This window comes from Cornus florida, unplaced genomic scaffold, assembly GCF_030987335.1.
Source record: "Cornus florida cultivar Cherokee Brave unplaced genomic scaffold, ASM3098733v1 CherokeeBrave_3.0.0_Hap2_Chr11, whole genome shotgun sequence".
Taxonomy (NCBI): domain Eukaryota; kingdom Viridiplantae; phylum Streptophyta; class Magnoliopsida; order Cornales; family Cornaceae; genus Cornus; species Cornus florida.
In genome coordinates, this window is record NW_026775581.1 from 4,026,169 (window position 1) to 4,041,401 (window position 15,233).

The window sequence follows — 15,233 nt, forward strand, 5'->3', positions numbered from 1 at the left end:
TTCTTGGCGGCATTGATTTCTTCTGTAGTTTGCAAATGTCAATTGTCGGACCAGGCGTTTTTCACATTCTCTAAAGATTATACTAAATGCTTATGAGAAAAAGGGAGTCATAACACTTATTATGAATAGGGCGGATTAGTGTTTATTAGAGTCGTCACTTAGCATTGATTTGAGAAGAGAAAGTAGCCAGCAGCTGCTGCTTCTTTTCTTATTATTATTATTTTAGTATCAAAGGGGGTTTTCACCTCCTCTAAAGTTTATACTAAATGCTTATAAGAAAAAGGGAGTAAACAGTTATTATGAAAGGGCGGATGAATGTTTATTTAGAGTCATCACCTAACATTGAGTTGAGGTGTGTCAGGTCACTTATCTATGTCTAAAACTTGTGAGCATATTTAACTATTTTGACACCTGACAAGTTTAATATGATCCTAAATACGTTTAACTACCATTTAGCCTTTGTAAAACAGATTTAATGAATTCACATAGAACTACAAAATATGTACATGATTCAAGTGTAGACCTCACATTTGGTAATTCTCAAACCATTGACATAAGAAAAATATATCTCATAGGCCTTACTAATTAAAGAGTTAATAATATCACTATCTAATTCACAACTTCTTACAGGGAAGAGGGGCATTGGGGTAATTTTGACTAGAGCCTGTCCACTTCCTTCCGCCAATCTGTATACAGACAGACTCTCCAATAAGGCAATAATAATAATATTTCCACCTCCCCCAAGTTCTGATTCTCACCTAGATTTGAGAGAGAGAGAGAGAGAGATGGGTAGTCTTAGAAATCCAAAATACAAGAAGGTGTTGTATGGTTTTCAGTTTTTTTTGTTGTTAATTCAAACAAAAGCAGCTTTGTGTTACCAATACAAGGTTGGAGATTTAGATGCTTGGGGCATACCCACTCGAGCAAATCCACACATCTACACCAAATGGTCCAAATACCACAACTTCAAGATTGGAGACTCCCTCTGTAAGTTTCTCACATTATTACCTTCCAAAACTCCTCTAATAAAAGTACTACTGTGTGTCACTGTGTGTGTTAATCATAGTCTATATATATATGCAGTGTTCCTATACCCACCAAGTCAAGATTCAGTTATTCAAGTGACAGAGCAATCATTCAATACCTGCAATCTCACAGATCCAATCTTGTACATGAACAATGGCAACTCCCTCTTCAACATCACCTCACCTGGTGACTTGTACTTCAGCAGTGGAGCAGCAGGGAGCTGTCAAAAGTCACAGAAGCTCCAAATCTCTGTGCTTTCTGGAAATGGCTCATCATCATCTGCATTCTCACCCTCCTATGGTCCCACAGCTTCTTCACCATCTTACCCAACCGTGTTCGGTTCCATTCCGGCGCCGCCTTCATCTTCGTCCTTGTTAAATGTTCCCGTCTTCATGTCAGCAGCCATTGGTTTTCTCCTGGTATGCTAATTGGTTTTCACTTGTGAGTGGCAGGCAGGCAGCATATGAATGAAAGATTACATCGTTTCATAAATCAGAGGCAAAAAGACAGACCATTGAAAGCCTCTAGAGATCCAATTTATATTGATTTATTTCTTCATATATACACACTTCAAATGCCATTACTTTCCTTCTTTCACTAGTTGATTTATAAACTTTTCTCATATTCTGGATCATAATCTAATTCTTTCACCTATTTTTAATAATAAAATGTTGTAATTTCAGACTCGTATGGAACATTGCTTCTTTAAAATCAATGCTTTTTTTTCAATTTCTCTATCACACACACACACATTCACAAAACCCTACCATTCATATGTTATTCGAACCTAATGCCATAGAAATCATAGATAATCCATATCACCTTTACCATAAAAAGATGTCCACACACGATCAAATTGTTTGTTTCGTGTACACCCTCTTCCATTATTGCTTTATTTTATTTTTCTTAAAAAAAAAAAAAAAAAACATGCATAATCAGTTTCCATGACAAAGAGACAAACTACTCTGGGTAATTACAAGATGCAACATTACGAATACGAAATATTAAATTATACTGGTTCCAGGGCCATCCAGCATTTTTTATTTATATAAATTAATTGTAATTTTGCTGGCTCAATCCCAAATTTTTCATGAGTAACTCTGCTTTATTTGTTACAGTTATTTCATCCACATTAAAATTACAACTGTTAAATGCTCCGTGATCCATATTACTACACTCATCAGTCACCAATAATTTCTATCAAAAGCAAACTTAATTAAGGATTACCACAAACAAACAGCCAAAAAACACAGGATTCCTCTTGGCTAAACAACCTAAACTGTTACAACCATACTCTTATATCGATAATTTAGAGTAAATTACTGGGTAACACTCGTTGCAACGATTACATTTGTGCATAAAACAGAGTTTGGTTAATTAGCCGGCCATATGAATCTGTTCCCTGTGGTGCCGAGGCCTCTGCAAACTGCTGCTATTGCCTTAGGCTTTAGAATACTAGGTAACAATCATCCTAATGGTTACAATTTGGGTAGATAACGGAGTTCGGTTAGTCAACCAGCCATCTCAACGTCAGGGTTGGTTGCCTTCCCTTCAGAAACATAAGCTGCCTGTGGGGCTGGGGCCTCTGCGAACTGTGGTGCAGGCTTTGAATCACTTCCCGCAAAAGGACTCCTCATTTGAGCAGCAGTGGAGTCTACTTCCATTGCAGAAGCTCTTGGAGGAGATGCCGGCTGCACCTCTACATCTGGGTAAGCCGCTTTAAACCTAGCCCTAAGTCCTTCATCCACTAACCGTGCTCCACTCAATTGGTTACCGAGTGATATCCATCTGAATAAGCAATACATCAGAGAAACCAAAAAAACTAGATCATGTTTAAGAAGCTAAAAGAAGCCAAAAGATAGGCAGACATCACACCAGGATTCTACCATGTTAAATCAGAGCAAAGATCACAAGTAAACAAGTCTGATTTTCTCAAGCCAATACCAGAATTCAAGGAAATAAAGCATTGATTCTCTTAGGAGAAAATTATATTTCCTGGAAATCTAATGACGAGGCAGAACTCCCAGGAATGACCATGGTGATCAAATCGATAAACTATGAGGAATAATTCTCATGAAAGTATTAACTTGAATTTGAGGAAATTTTCACCACTAAATTAGGGAATATATATGCAAACAAAAATAAAAATACTGACTTATAAGGGATTGATATAGGGTTCATTTGTTTCAGATCAAAGATTGAAAATGAAATGAGAGTGATGTTGCAATAGGTATACCTTAATGCTATTATTATCTCATTAACACTGTCACAAACAAATTCTTATTCTACTTGTTTCAATCCCTATCAATCTATTAGAGTATCATCATTTGTGAAACCCAGACCGTAGATAGCACAGAATAAATCAAGATCTAAGCCATGGTTGATAGATCAAAGCAACTGTTTCCTGTACCAAGGAAACATTTAGCTAATCCCAATCGTCACAAATACTCCAAATCATTCAGGCAGTTCAGACATAAATTGAGCTAGATTATGCGAAGCACCGATACTTTTATAAGGAGGACATATCTGTTTAAGATACCAACCCACCTTGAGTTCTCACAAATACGTGCCTAATCCTAAATGTATTCATAATTTGAAAATAATATTTTTAATATTTAACACACCTGATTTTTCTCAGGCACTTTAGGATAAATTTAATGAGTCTTCAACATTAAATGTTGATATATTACGAAAATATCACTAATTTAGTCCATTTATTCCATGCAATATAACCCTGAACTTGCTTGTCATAATTTTTTTTTTTAGAGGAAAATGTTAGTAAACATATATATAGCATGATGAACAATTAATATTTTAAATTTTTAGATAGATACATATATAAATATTTTAATTTATACATATCTACATTAATATAATATGTATACAAATATTGTTGTGTCCTTGCTTAATCTGTATCCAACTTTTTAAGAATTTGTCGTATCTCCGTATCTATAGTGTCATGTCCGTATCCCGTCTCCGTGTCCATGCTTCATAGATGCTATCTGATTGTTCCAGCTCAGGTTCTTAATGGTGCAGGAGATCTAGACAGTCCTAAATCATTAATCCTTTCAAAATGCCACTAGTACCTTCATCTCGTTCCATTTAATCTCAAATTTTCATTGTAAGATCTCAAAATAAAAGATTAAGAAAGCATACCCTGCATGAGTGTTATGCATGCGAGCAAACAATTCCAGCTTTCTCGTCCTTGGACTTATCCTCTCCAGCATTGGGTACATCTGCAAGGTGGCATGCAAATTAAGAGACAAGTTTAATTCAGGAAAGCCTACAATGATAATATTCCAGTGACACATGGCAAAAATAATAACTAATAAGACAATAATTATAATGAAACCATCTTGCAGAAGCGATCAATTCAGTTTAGCCATCAGATATAGAAACAAGAAAAGGTGTAGCCATCCAAATGTAATAATCTACGTTACAGCAAGAACCACGATGAAGCGGAGACAGATAAACGAGTGAAGATTTAAGGAAACACTGAGCAATTAGCCATTATGAAATTAGAGTCTGCTAACCTCATCTGGCTTACGGCTTGTTTCTCGAACCTCCGCTACAATGACATCAGTATCAATATTCCTGTTCACTTCTGGATTTCCCTTCATTCCAACAAGGCAATGTTCCTTACTGTGGTTGAGCCAATGACCAGTTCGCCCCGTTCTGATTATGCGCTGAAGTTGATTGGTCTTCACCCAAATAATCTCCTCAACGCGTTTGTATCCCCAAAGTTCTAAACTGCAAGAAGTATATTAAACTGCATATGAGCGTCCCATAGTGAAGTATATTGTAACATGCTAAGCAAGGGGCAGTATTGTTTTATTTCTTACAGATCCTCTCAATTTGCACTGAAAGACATTCAAGGATGTTACTAAAAGCAGGTAATTGACCAAGCATTTTGTTAAATAGTAAAAAATGCAGGACACATGCATATTGACCCTAAAATTGTGCCGAAATTACTACTTACTAGCAAAACTATTTTCGATGGTAAGATAAAATGTTTAGAATGAGACTAGCTTTAGTGTATGGTGTTCATTATCGAAGCTCAAATCTCTCGACAACATATTGAATACAACTACTTGAGAGGAGTCGAAATACAAATTTTAACCACCGAAAAATTCCACTCAAAAAGAAAGTTCATTGTATAGTGTGCTTCATGAAGGTCTGTATGAGAATGACTATGGTAAAGAATATTAGAAAAATAATTGATGCCACAAATATTCTTTCTGGGACAACCCGCCACCCCCCCTTTTCGCTTCTCTTCTCTCCCGACATATACACACGCAGAACCCTCCTCTTCTCTCCCAATACACACACACAACTTGAAAAAAAAAAAACACATTAAGCATAGTTATTCAAAAGATAATGATTTAGGTATGTAGAACAAGTGAGCATGCAGCCACTGGATTCAAGAAACATGAGGTTTCTTCCTTTAGATAACTTGTGTAAAGTATGCATAATTCCACATTAGAAACTCCAACGATTCACTTAGGGGAAGTTTGGCAACTGTTTTTTAGTGTTTTTTGTTGCAGATATGGTGAAAAACATAAACAAGTAACAAAAGCATGCTTGACAACGATCTTTACGTTTCGCACAATACTGCATCTGGGAAGCAAAAAAAGTTGCTTCCACTTGTTTTTGACACTATAGCGGAATAACTGTTACAAGAATTTTTTCAAAAAGCCAACATGGTGTAAATACCATATTTTCTTATAAGCTTCCAACATTTTTTATTTTTATTTATTTATTATGTTTTGAATGATTGTGCAACAAATGTAAGTTGCCAAACATGTTTTCGTTCCAAAATGAATCACAACACAACAGAAACACTACTTCTATTTTATATAAAATTGAAAATGCAAAAGAGAAGCAGCTGCCAAACGACCCCTTAAAGAGAATTGTCATACCGATGTGCGAAAAAAAGAATCATCTCTACCAATCAAATGACTTTGTTCCAATTGATGGGGATCATCCAATGCCCCTATTGGTCAACGATTGTCTCAGGCAAAATTAATTATTGTCGTATTGAGCATCACAAGCATAAACAGTCAAATATTACTGAAATGTCTTTGGGGCACAGCAAAATATTAGCATCATGTATATTTTATTGCATTAATTCGCCGCATGTCCTATATTACTGACATGTTAAATGTAAGAGCCCTTAAAAAAATATAAATAAGATAAAAATGTTAAAATATAGATGTAACCAATTTAAACATGGGTCTATGGTTGGGCTAGTATAAAAAAAAGACATCAGGTTAATAAACTTGTAATTAGGGTTGATCCTAAACTCCCGCACCCAAAAAAAAAAAAAAAAAAAACTGATAACAGATTAGATAAATATTTAAATTTAAATTGTGATGCAAGTAGATGGTTTAGGATAACTTTTAGAATAAAAATAATCGTTAAAAGGGATATTCATAACACACCACTTTACTAGTTATTCAAAAAAACACAGAGGGTTAAAAAGCGATTTTGTAGCAAATAGGAAGCGGATGGGAGAAGAGCAAAAAAAGAAAGAAAAGAACAAAAATGATCAAGAACTTCTACCAACGCCTGAAGAGAATCAAGCCTAAAGTAGATGATGCGTTAGTAGTGATAAATCAGGCAAGTGAAAGCTTTTATATAACTCAATACATTATTGTATGTATGTTGATTCCATATTCCTTCTGGTCTAATTAGAAGAAAAATTATTGATATTAATTACAATAGACAATGGACACACACACACATGTAATTATATAACAATAATATTATGGTAGAAATACAACTATTATCTCTTAACTGTGTGAGATTAGGGTTTCCAAGTTAAATTATTATTATTTTTTGATACAGAATACTATTTTCCTAAATGGTTGAGAACTCAGGAATATTCCATATATATTAATCTATACGTGTGATCAATTAAATCTTGAATATAGATAGGCGTATAGATGAATAATCATTTTCAAAAGAATAGCTCTAGGAAACATATATAGATATATATGGGTGTTTGTGCTAATGTAAAACTCTAAAATATTAAGACGTGGAACACTGAGATAAGAGAAAATGTGTAATAAATTACCTAAAATTGAAAAAAAAAAAGAAAAAAAGAAACAATAATTTAAGTATTCTAGTGATTATTCAATTACTAGAATGTTTAGGTGTGAAACATGATGTGTACCATCTTTGGGATTCAGTGGGTCATGCCAAAGTCCACGTTGACCTTGATTGATGCTTGGGATGGACACTGAGTGCGGCCCCGAGTTGGAGATCTGTGGGACAGCCCCCCTCTGTCTGTAGTGGGTCCTATGGGAGAAGGAAATAGGAGACCCTTTGATGGGGTGGAGTCTCCTGGGGAGATGTTTAGATATTTTATTCTCAGTTCTCTATTCTTTGGATTTGGGGGTTAATTGTAAATCTTTGGAGATTCTTTTGTCTGTTGTGGATAGCTTAAGGCTATAGTTTTTTTGCAATTGTTCTGGGTCGCATCCCCTTTTGGGTGCTCTTCAATGAATACTTAAAAATAAATAAATAAAAGAGAGACATGGATAATTCGCAAAGTGAAAAACATGAAAATAAGGTAATGGTTGAGACTTGAGACGGTCTTGCATATGAGATTTTGGGATGGTTGCATACAGTTAGGCCTCTCGATTGGATTTCGATCCGAATCTGGTTCGAATTGGATTCAATATAGATAATCCATCGGACTATTGAATCAGATTCAGATCTGAGCACAACTATTCCTTACTGGATTTTGATTGGATCAGACCACGTCCGGTCTGAACCCATTACCATTAACAGTTCTACATACGGTTCCACGCATGAGATTTATGGATGGTTAGAGTATGATCCTCTTTATGAGAATTTGGGATGGTTGCATATGATTCCACACATGAGATTTATGGACAGTTAAGTACAGTCTTATTTATGAGATTTGGGATGGTTGTGAACAACCTCACAAATGAGATTAGGTACAGTTGAGTACGGTCCAGTATATGAGATTTTGGAATGATTGTATATGATCCCACACTTGAGACATGATGATGGCTGAGTATGATCCCACGTGTTATTAAATGCATGCCATATATGAGGTTGAGTTGTCAAATCTAAGATATGAAAGAACCATACATGCAAATATTGTATTAAGAAATAATGAAAAATAGTTAATCAAGAAGATTAACATGATCATGACAGAAACTGAATAATAATTTTTCATAATATGGTTAGTCCATTCATGTTCCCATTGGTAGTACTGATTGGAGTAGTATCATAATTATAATCATACATTTGAATGTTGATGTATGGTAAGGAGATGAACTTGTTGAGTCGTGAGCTCACTTTTTTATTTATAATTCTTATTGGTTGCTAGTAAAATGGCGGTGAGGGCTGAAACCTATAGAGATGTGAACGAATCTGTTATTTGCATTGAGTCATTATGCATTGGGGATCAGATGTAAATTTAAAGTTGAGATACTTGGTAATGGATGTATATTTTTGTCATCTAACTAAAGAGATATTGATGGATTGGATTAATTAGAGTTATGATATTGTTGTTCAATTAATGCATGGGAATATCATTTTGCAGTTAGCGTACATTATTTGGTTATGAAACAAGATGTTCCCATATTCAATTTAAGGGGAGTGAAATTAAAACCATCCAAAAAAAAAAAAAAATGGTTTAATCAACATTATGACTGTAAATCCAAAGATAAAGCACATACCATTCTCGTCCAAGCTCCATTGCTCGTCCAGTTACCCAAAGAAATATCAGGCCATCAGTCTGCAATGCAGGAACATTAAGACTGCGCATCTCATCATCAGCCATCGTCCCGTAAGGCAATTCCATATGAATGTCCCATGGTGGATCTGCCATTATAACTCCAAATTGCCCTAAAATGTCCATTCTAAAATTACGGATATCACAGTTGATCCATTGCGGTTCACCAAGCTCTACTTCTGAACAATAATGAGCACGTTGAGGCTTTAGAGGTTTGGGGGGAGGAAGATTAGCAGCCCCTATCATCATAGGTGGCACATCTGGTGTTGGGTCAAGCTCGTAATGGACATACTTGCATGTCTATCATTGATAACAATAATACGTTAAATTTCAAGCTAATATAATTACAAGCAATTAATATAACTTTCCAGGTAAAAGTATAATTTACCTTCATGTGACGGCACGTGTCCAAAAAAGAGCAATCCCCCAAATTGACATCAGTATGAGGAGCAATTATACGTCGAAAATGAACCTAAAAGCATTGAAAGATTCAGTCATAAAATCAAATCTAGCTCGAGCAGTGATTAGCTAATGTTGTTACTTCATCCCAATTTTCTTTACAGATTCCAATTGAGTTCACTATAACTGACCTTAATGATGAAAATATTTTAGTTCACAAATTGAAATAAAATATCACAAGAAGGGTATCAATAAAAATAACAAAAAAAGAAGAAGAGTTAATCAATTTGGTCACTTTAAGATACTAGACATTGAAATTACTTCAACCCATTATGTGAATGTTTGACTATTCGTAGTGCATCGCCCAAAGCTTAGCCTTGATGCATTATGCAAATAACAAACAAGGTCTTTAGAAGTATCAACCATGTAACGATGCTAAATTAAAATTTAGATCAAGTCCACTGAGCAGTGGTGACTTTTTTTTTTTTTTTTTTCCTTTTTCTCTTTGGTGCTGACAAATAACTAACACACCCGCTTTGCTTCTATGGGAATTTGAACCCATAATCTTCCACTTTGGGAGGTAGAGAAGGTACCCATGAGCTATAACTCTTGGTGCAGTGGTGACTTTATACATGTTATCTTGTTCTAATAAACAACCCAGCATAATACTCCTTACTGACCTTCTCACATGCAATATAGGAACCAGTTTGACGTCGGCAATCTTCTTTTGTCAAGGCTGAACAGTACTCCTTTAGTTGAGAGCCACCTTTGGTTTTGAACTGAAACAAGATCACCAACTCAAACATAAATAAATATGATTAAAAAGGGTAAAATATGAATTCTTGCATGAAATATATTTTTCATGAATTTCTAGTTCTATAAGACCCTAGGGGTCACACAGATTAGATAAATGAAATGCTCAAGCATAAAGGAAGAGAAGGGCATAAACCGCGCCATGTGTCTAATATAATGGATGACAAAGAAAAGGGAAGGAACTCCTGTCAAATTTCCTTTCCCTTGTTTAAAACAGGTTGAAATGTTTTTATTAGAAAGGCTGAAAGCTCCATAGAGTGCTGATTTCCGCCTAAAAGATAAGAAAGATATTTGGACAGAAAGCACTTCTATATTTATAATGTCCACCATTCGGTCCTTGTTTCTTCATGACATTCAAAGACAACAACAAAATATACCCCCTTTACTTATATTTACAAAACGAACAAGAAAAGGACACGTCTCTATTCTATACATTATTTTTTCTTGTCTAATGTCCGCTCCCCTCAATTCTTACTCTCAAAGAATGGCAATTCAAACCAGAAGTCAAGAAAGCAAACTAATTGGGTCTCTTCCAGGTTAGTGGGAAGTTGGGATTCCGTGATTGACAAGTATGCGAAGAGATTGGCAGGTTGGAAGAAGCAATATTTGTCAAAAGGGGGTAAAGTTACTCTTATCAAGAGTACGTTATCGAGCCTTCCCACTTATTTTCTTTCTATGTTCAAAATCCCTTGTTCTGTAGTAGATAGGATTGAAAAAATTCAAAGGGATTTCCTTTGGGGAGGAAAGGGTGATGAGTTCAAGTACCACCTTGTCAGATGGGAGGAAGTTTGTAAGCCCGTGAAATTGGGTGGACTTGGAATAAGACGTTTAGTTCCTTTCAATCAAGCTCTCCTGGGTAAATGGTTATGGAGATATGGGAGGGAAGGACATCGTCCATGGCGTAGGTTAGTTTCTTGTCGGTATGGGGAAGAGGCTGGAGGTTGGTCTACACGTCCGGTTACCTTGGTGGGAGGAGTAGGGATGTGGAAGGCTATTCGAAAGAGATGGGATGTTTTCTCAGCTCATGTCAGATCCAAACTCCGTGATGGTCGTTGCATTCGGTTTTGGGAAAATCTCTGGTGTGGGGATCAGCCACTTTCTCGTACATTTCCAAGATTATTTAGTATTGCTGTTGATAAACAAGCCTACGTAATTGATTGTTATCAGCTTGATAGCAGTGGGATTGTGTGGGATGTGCATTTTCGGCGCTCTTTTCAAGATTGGGAGATGGACAAGGTATGTGTTTTTTTGGATCTTCTGTATCGGCAAGAGGGCGTTGGCAGAGGTAATGATGTTTTAATTTGGGCTCCTTCTTCCCATGGTCGCTTTGAAGTTAGATCCTTGTTTTAAGTTTGTCAAATTTTGTTAATCGAGACTTCTCGTGGAAAATTATTTGGCGGTCTATGGCTCCAACTAGGGTGGCTTTCTTTGTTTGGACTGCTGTGTGGGGAAAGATTCTGACAATTGATAATTTGAGAAAAAGGGACAATTGTATCGTTAATCGTTGTTGTCTATGCAAGGATTATGAGAAGTCCGTTGATCACCTCCTTTTGCATTGCCCTGTGGCGAATGATTGTTAGAATCTTATTGTTGGATTGTTTGGTATGTGTTGGGTTATGCCACAATCTACTAAAGAGTTAATTCATGTTTGGACAGGTTGTCGAGTGAGAAGAGATATTCGCGATTTTTTGAGAATTGTACCACATTGTGTATGGTGGTGCATTTGGAAGGAGTAAAATAGTAGAATGTTCGAAGGGAAAGAGTCGTCCACGGTAATGGTCAAACTTTACATTCTTCGTTTTCTTTTCAATTATGTCAAGAGGAGCTTTTGTTCTTTTTCTGATGATTTAATAACTTTCTTGGATTTTTTGGGACCTTAATCCAACGCGTTCCCCTTTTGAATGCCTTTATTTATGCTATTTTTACTTATCCAAAAAAAAAAAAATAATGCCTTAAGTTGCCTATTCAATATCAATATTCCAAGCAACCCCTAAATCACTTTTATTGAGTACAGTTTTTCAATCACTTGCCCAAAAAATAAAAATAAAAAAGATTAAATCATCTCAAAATTTTTTAATTTATTAAGATGACATTACAAACAAAAGAATGCATTATTGTAATGGAGTATCTAATCCAAGTCAATGAATCCACCAAGGTGGTTTCACAAAGCAAAGGCATGTATAGTTGCAAATAAATAAATAGATAAATAAAGCTTTCAATCACCTTTGCAGCCACAGCAGTTTCCTTAGCAGTGGGACGGTGAATGAGGTCCAAAAGCTCCTCTCCAGTTTTGGATTTCTGCATCTCCCTGAAAGTCTTCTTATTCAACAAAGCCTCCAGATCCTTCATGTCTTCTTCTTCAGTCCTAGGCCTCAAAGGGATTGCATTTGAAACACCACTTGGTGCATTTGGCCCGAATTGAGGTCTATGCATTGGTGGAACACCCATCCCTCTGGGCATTGCCATCATGCCCATCACACCTCTTGGACCGCCCCTCGGCCCCATCATTGGACCTGGCGCAGTCCCCGGAAACATAGGAGGCAACCCTGATAAATGCGGCTCTGCTGGTGCCATCCACATATCCGGCATTGGCCTAGGCATTGGACTTCCCATTCCAAAAACTCCACCATTAACATCACCTCCGCTAGTTGACCCTTGCTGAATTTGGTTTCCTTCATTTAAATTTGATTCACTCTGCTGATACTGCTTACTCTCCGGCAACTCCTTTACTAGCCGAGACCGGTCAATTCCCATAACCATAACCCTGGACTTCTCACTCACTACAAACTCCTCCAAGTCAACGCCCCCATTATCCTCCGCCATCGACCTCAAAGCCATCTCCACCGCCAGTATAGCACCCGACTCCCCTCCCACCTCCCTCAATGCCTCCTTCTCTGCGGCCGTCGCTGACTGATCATTCTCCAGCTTCCTCAACACCGTAGACGAATCAATGGGCGAAAAGGGCACCCTTTCTAACAAACAAACAGCAACCATCGACCTAATCACCGATAACGGACTACCACTCTCATCAAGCGTAAACTTTTCACTATCTGATCGACGACTCGAAACTTCAGGAGATGGTTTGGGTTGCTGATTCTTGGAATTGGTGGATTTGTGGTCGGAAGAGCGAGGGATTGAGCGGTTTTCAGGCGTGTGTGGAATGTTTTCCAGAGGTGATGGTGGTGGGCGTTTAGAGTTGCGGTTAGGGTTAGGGTTTGGAAGAGGGTTAGGGTTTGGAAGAGGTGTAGGTAGAGGACTGAAAGGACGGCCATTGAAGGCAGAGACAACTTTGAGAGAGAGATCGAGAGAGGAGACTATATCGGGAACTAGGGTTTGCAGCGAAGCTATGATGTCTAGCTGAGCATTGTGTAGGGTCTCCACGCGGGTTTCGAGCCTTTGGCGCACGTATTTGATACCGGACGCGTCTTCGTTACCATCTGCTTGACTCTCCATCTCTCTCTCCACTTCTGTGACTCCCTATCAACTTGTCTGGTTTTATGCCACTGGAAATCGAAAACCGTAAAGCAAGAGGACACGAGACGTAAGAATCACCATTGGACCCAAGGCCCAGACCTAGTCCACAGAGCGGGCCAACTCAGCTCGGCCCACTATCCTCCAGGACAGGCCTGACCATAGGTCTCGGCCTGCAAAGCCCAATGGGTGGTTCAACAATTTTCAAAATAATGATTTTTAGCAAAAGTAAAAGATTGGTACCGTACAGAGAATGTTCCTTCATCTGGGATCTGGGTTACAAACTTTGTTCTTTCAACGCTGTGAATTTCAATTTCAAATTTATACAATGAATATATATATATATATATATATATATATATTATATACTTATTGTATAAATCACTAAAAGTACTTCCCCATTTTGATCATTATAATTGTGTTTTGTTAAACCGTGTGAGATTTGTTTAATTGGATTTTTTAAAATAAATAAATAAATAAAAAATCATCGAGATAGTAATGATATATTTGCCAAAGTGAAATCAAAGTATTCAAAAAATATTTTTAAAATCAAAAATATTGAAAATTCGAAACAATTACTAAAGTAAAAATTATTTCTTTCTCATATTAGTTTTCCATATATTTATTTAGATTGCACTTTTCTCATTTTTGGAAAATATTATTTCAAGATACATACACATACTAAAATTAACTATTATCATTCATAACAAAATTAAATTTTAATTACATCATAATACAAGTTGGGAGTGATATGATTGATTTTTTATAAAAGTAATGAAAATTTTAAATATTTTTCTTAGTAGAGAGCATCATATGATTAATTTTGAAAAGTATGGGGGGTTATATGATTTTAACTATGAAGGTCAATTTTGTCTTTTCACACGTTAATTAGCAGCTTGGTCACGCAACATAGGAAGAATTAAAATTTAATTACACTCGAATTTCAAAACTTATCCAACACAGTGAATTTGGAATTAGATTAATGGATTGAAATACCATAAAATTTCAATCCCAATACAATTCTAATTTAGCACAACCAAACATAGCCTAATAGACATTGAAAAACTAAAATTAAATAGAGAATAATTAATAAATGAATAATGTGAAATTGACTTGAATGTATTTGCTGATTAGTTTTACCTTTGGCATTGTTTATTTGGCATGTGTTTCAAATTATCAAATACCCCGCAGATAAGAGCTCAAAATATATTCAGAAAAGTTTAAATAACTTGAAAAATGCGTGCTAAATGCACAATGGTGTCGTGGTGTAGTTGGTTATCACGTCAGTCTAACACACTGAAGGTCTCCGGTTCGAACCCGGGCGACGCCATTTACAAAGCCTACATATTTTTTTTTTTTGTTTTTGGGCACTGAATTGTTTCTTTCCATGTTGACAAATTCAATATATATATATATATATGGGTATGTTGATAATTGTAGGGATTTTTTGTTTCACATAAAATATTTGCTAACTAATTTCTGATGGATATATGAAGAACAATCCTAGAAAAAAAGGTTACAAATATGGGATCTCTTACTTGCATTCATAGCCATTCACAAGTGGCGTACTTGTATGAGACGTTTGGCCAGCTCTTTCTTTCACCTTCATCTGTTCGTTATTCCACCTAAAAGAAAAGGGAAAAAAAAATGTATACAGTTTTTGTTTTTTGAAATTATTCCAAAAAAAAACATATTACAGACAACATTAGACTCCGGTTATTGTATTTACAACCTGGTGTCAAATGTGATCTCC

At 36.2% G+C, this 15,233-nt stretch overlaps 2 protein-coding genes and 1 non-coding gene across 3 annotated transcripts; 2 read left to right on the top strand and 1 right to left on the bottom strand.

Moving 5' to 3' along the window:
* The first annotated feature begins 732 nt into the window (after positions 1–732).
* On the top strand, positions 733–1,663 carry LOC132286966 (early nodulin-like protein 8). The gene is made up of 2 exons (XM_059789413.1): positions 733–987; positions 1,084–1,663. The coding sequence occupies exons 1-2, from the start codon at positions 786–788 to the stop codon at positions 1,452–1,454; spliced, it is 573 nt and encodes a 190-aa protein (XP_059645396.1). The 5' UTR covers positions 733–785; the 3' UTR covers positions 1,455–1,663.
* Positions 1,664–2,220: 557 nt separating this feature from the next.
* On the bottom strand, positions 2,221–13,503 carry LOC132286964 (N6-adenosine-methyltransferase MT-A70-like). The gene is made up of 7 exons (XM_059789412.1): positions 12,233–13,503; positions 9,877–9,975; positions 9,186–9,269; positions 8,742–9,097; positions 4,560–4,776; positions 4,183–4,262; positions 2,221–2,814 (listed from the first exon to the last, which is right to left on the bottom strand). Exons 1-7 carry the CDS (start codon positions 13,460–13,462, stop codon positions 2,538–2,540), a joined length of 2,343 nt encoding a protein of 780 aa, XP_059645395.1. The 5' UTR covers positions 13,463–13,503; the 3' UTR covers positions 2,221–2,537.
* A 1,233-nt stretch (positions 13,504–14,736) lies between these two features.
* Positions 14,737–14,810, top strand: TRNAV-AAC (transfer RNA valine (anticodon AAC)). The gene has a single exon. It is a non-coding gene; the product is annotated as a tRNA-Val (tRNA).
* Positions 14,811–15,233: the final 423 nt, after the last annotated feature.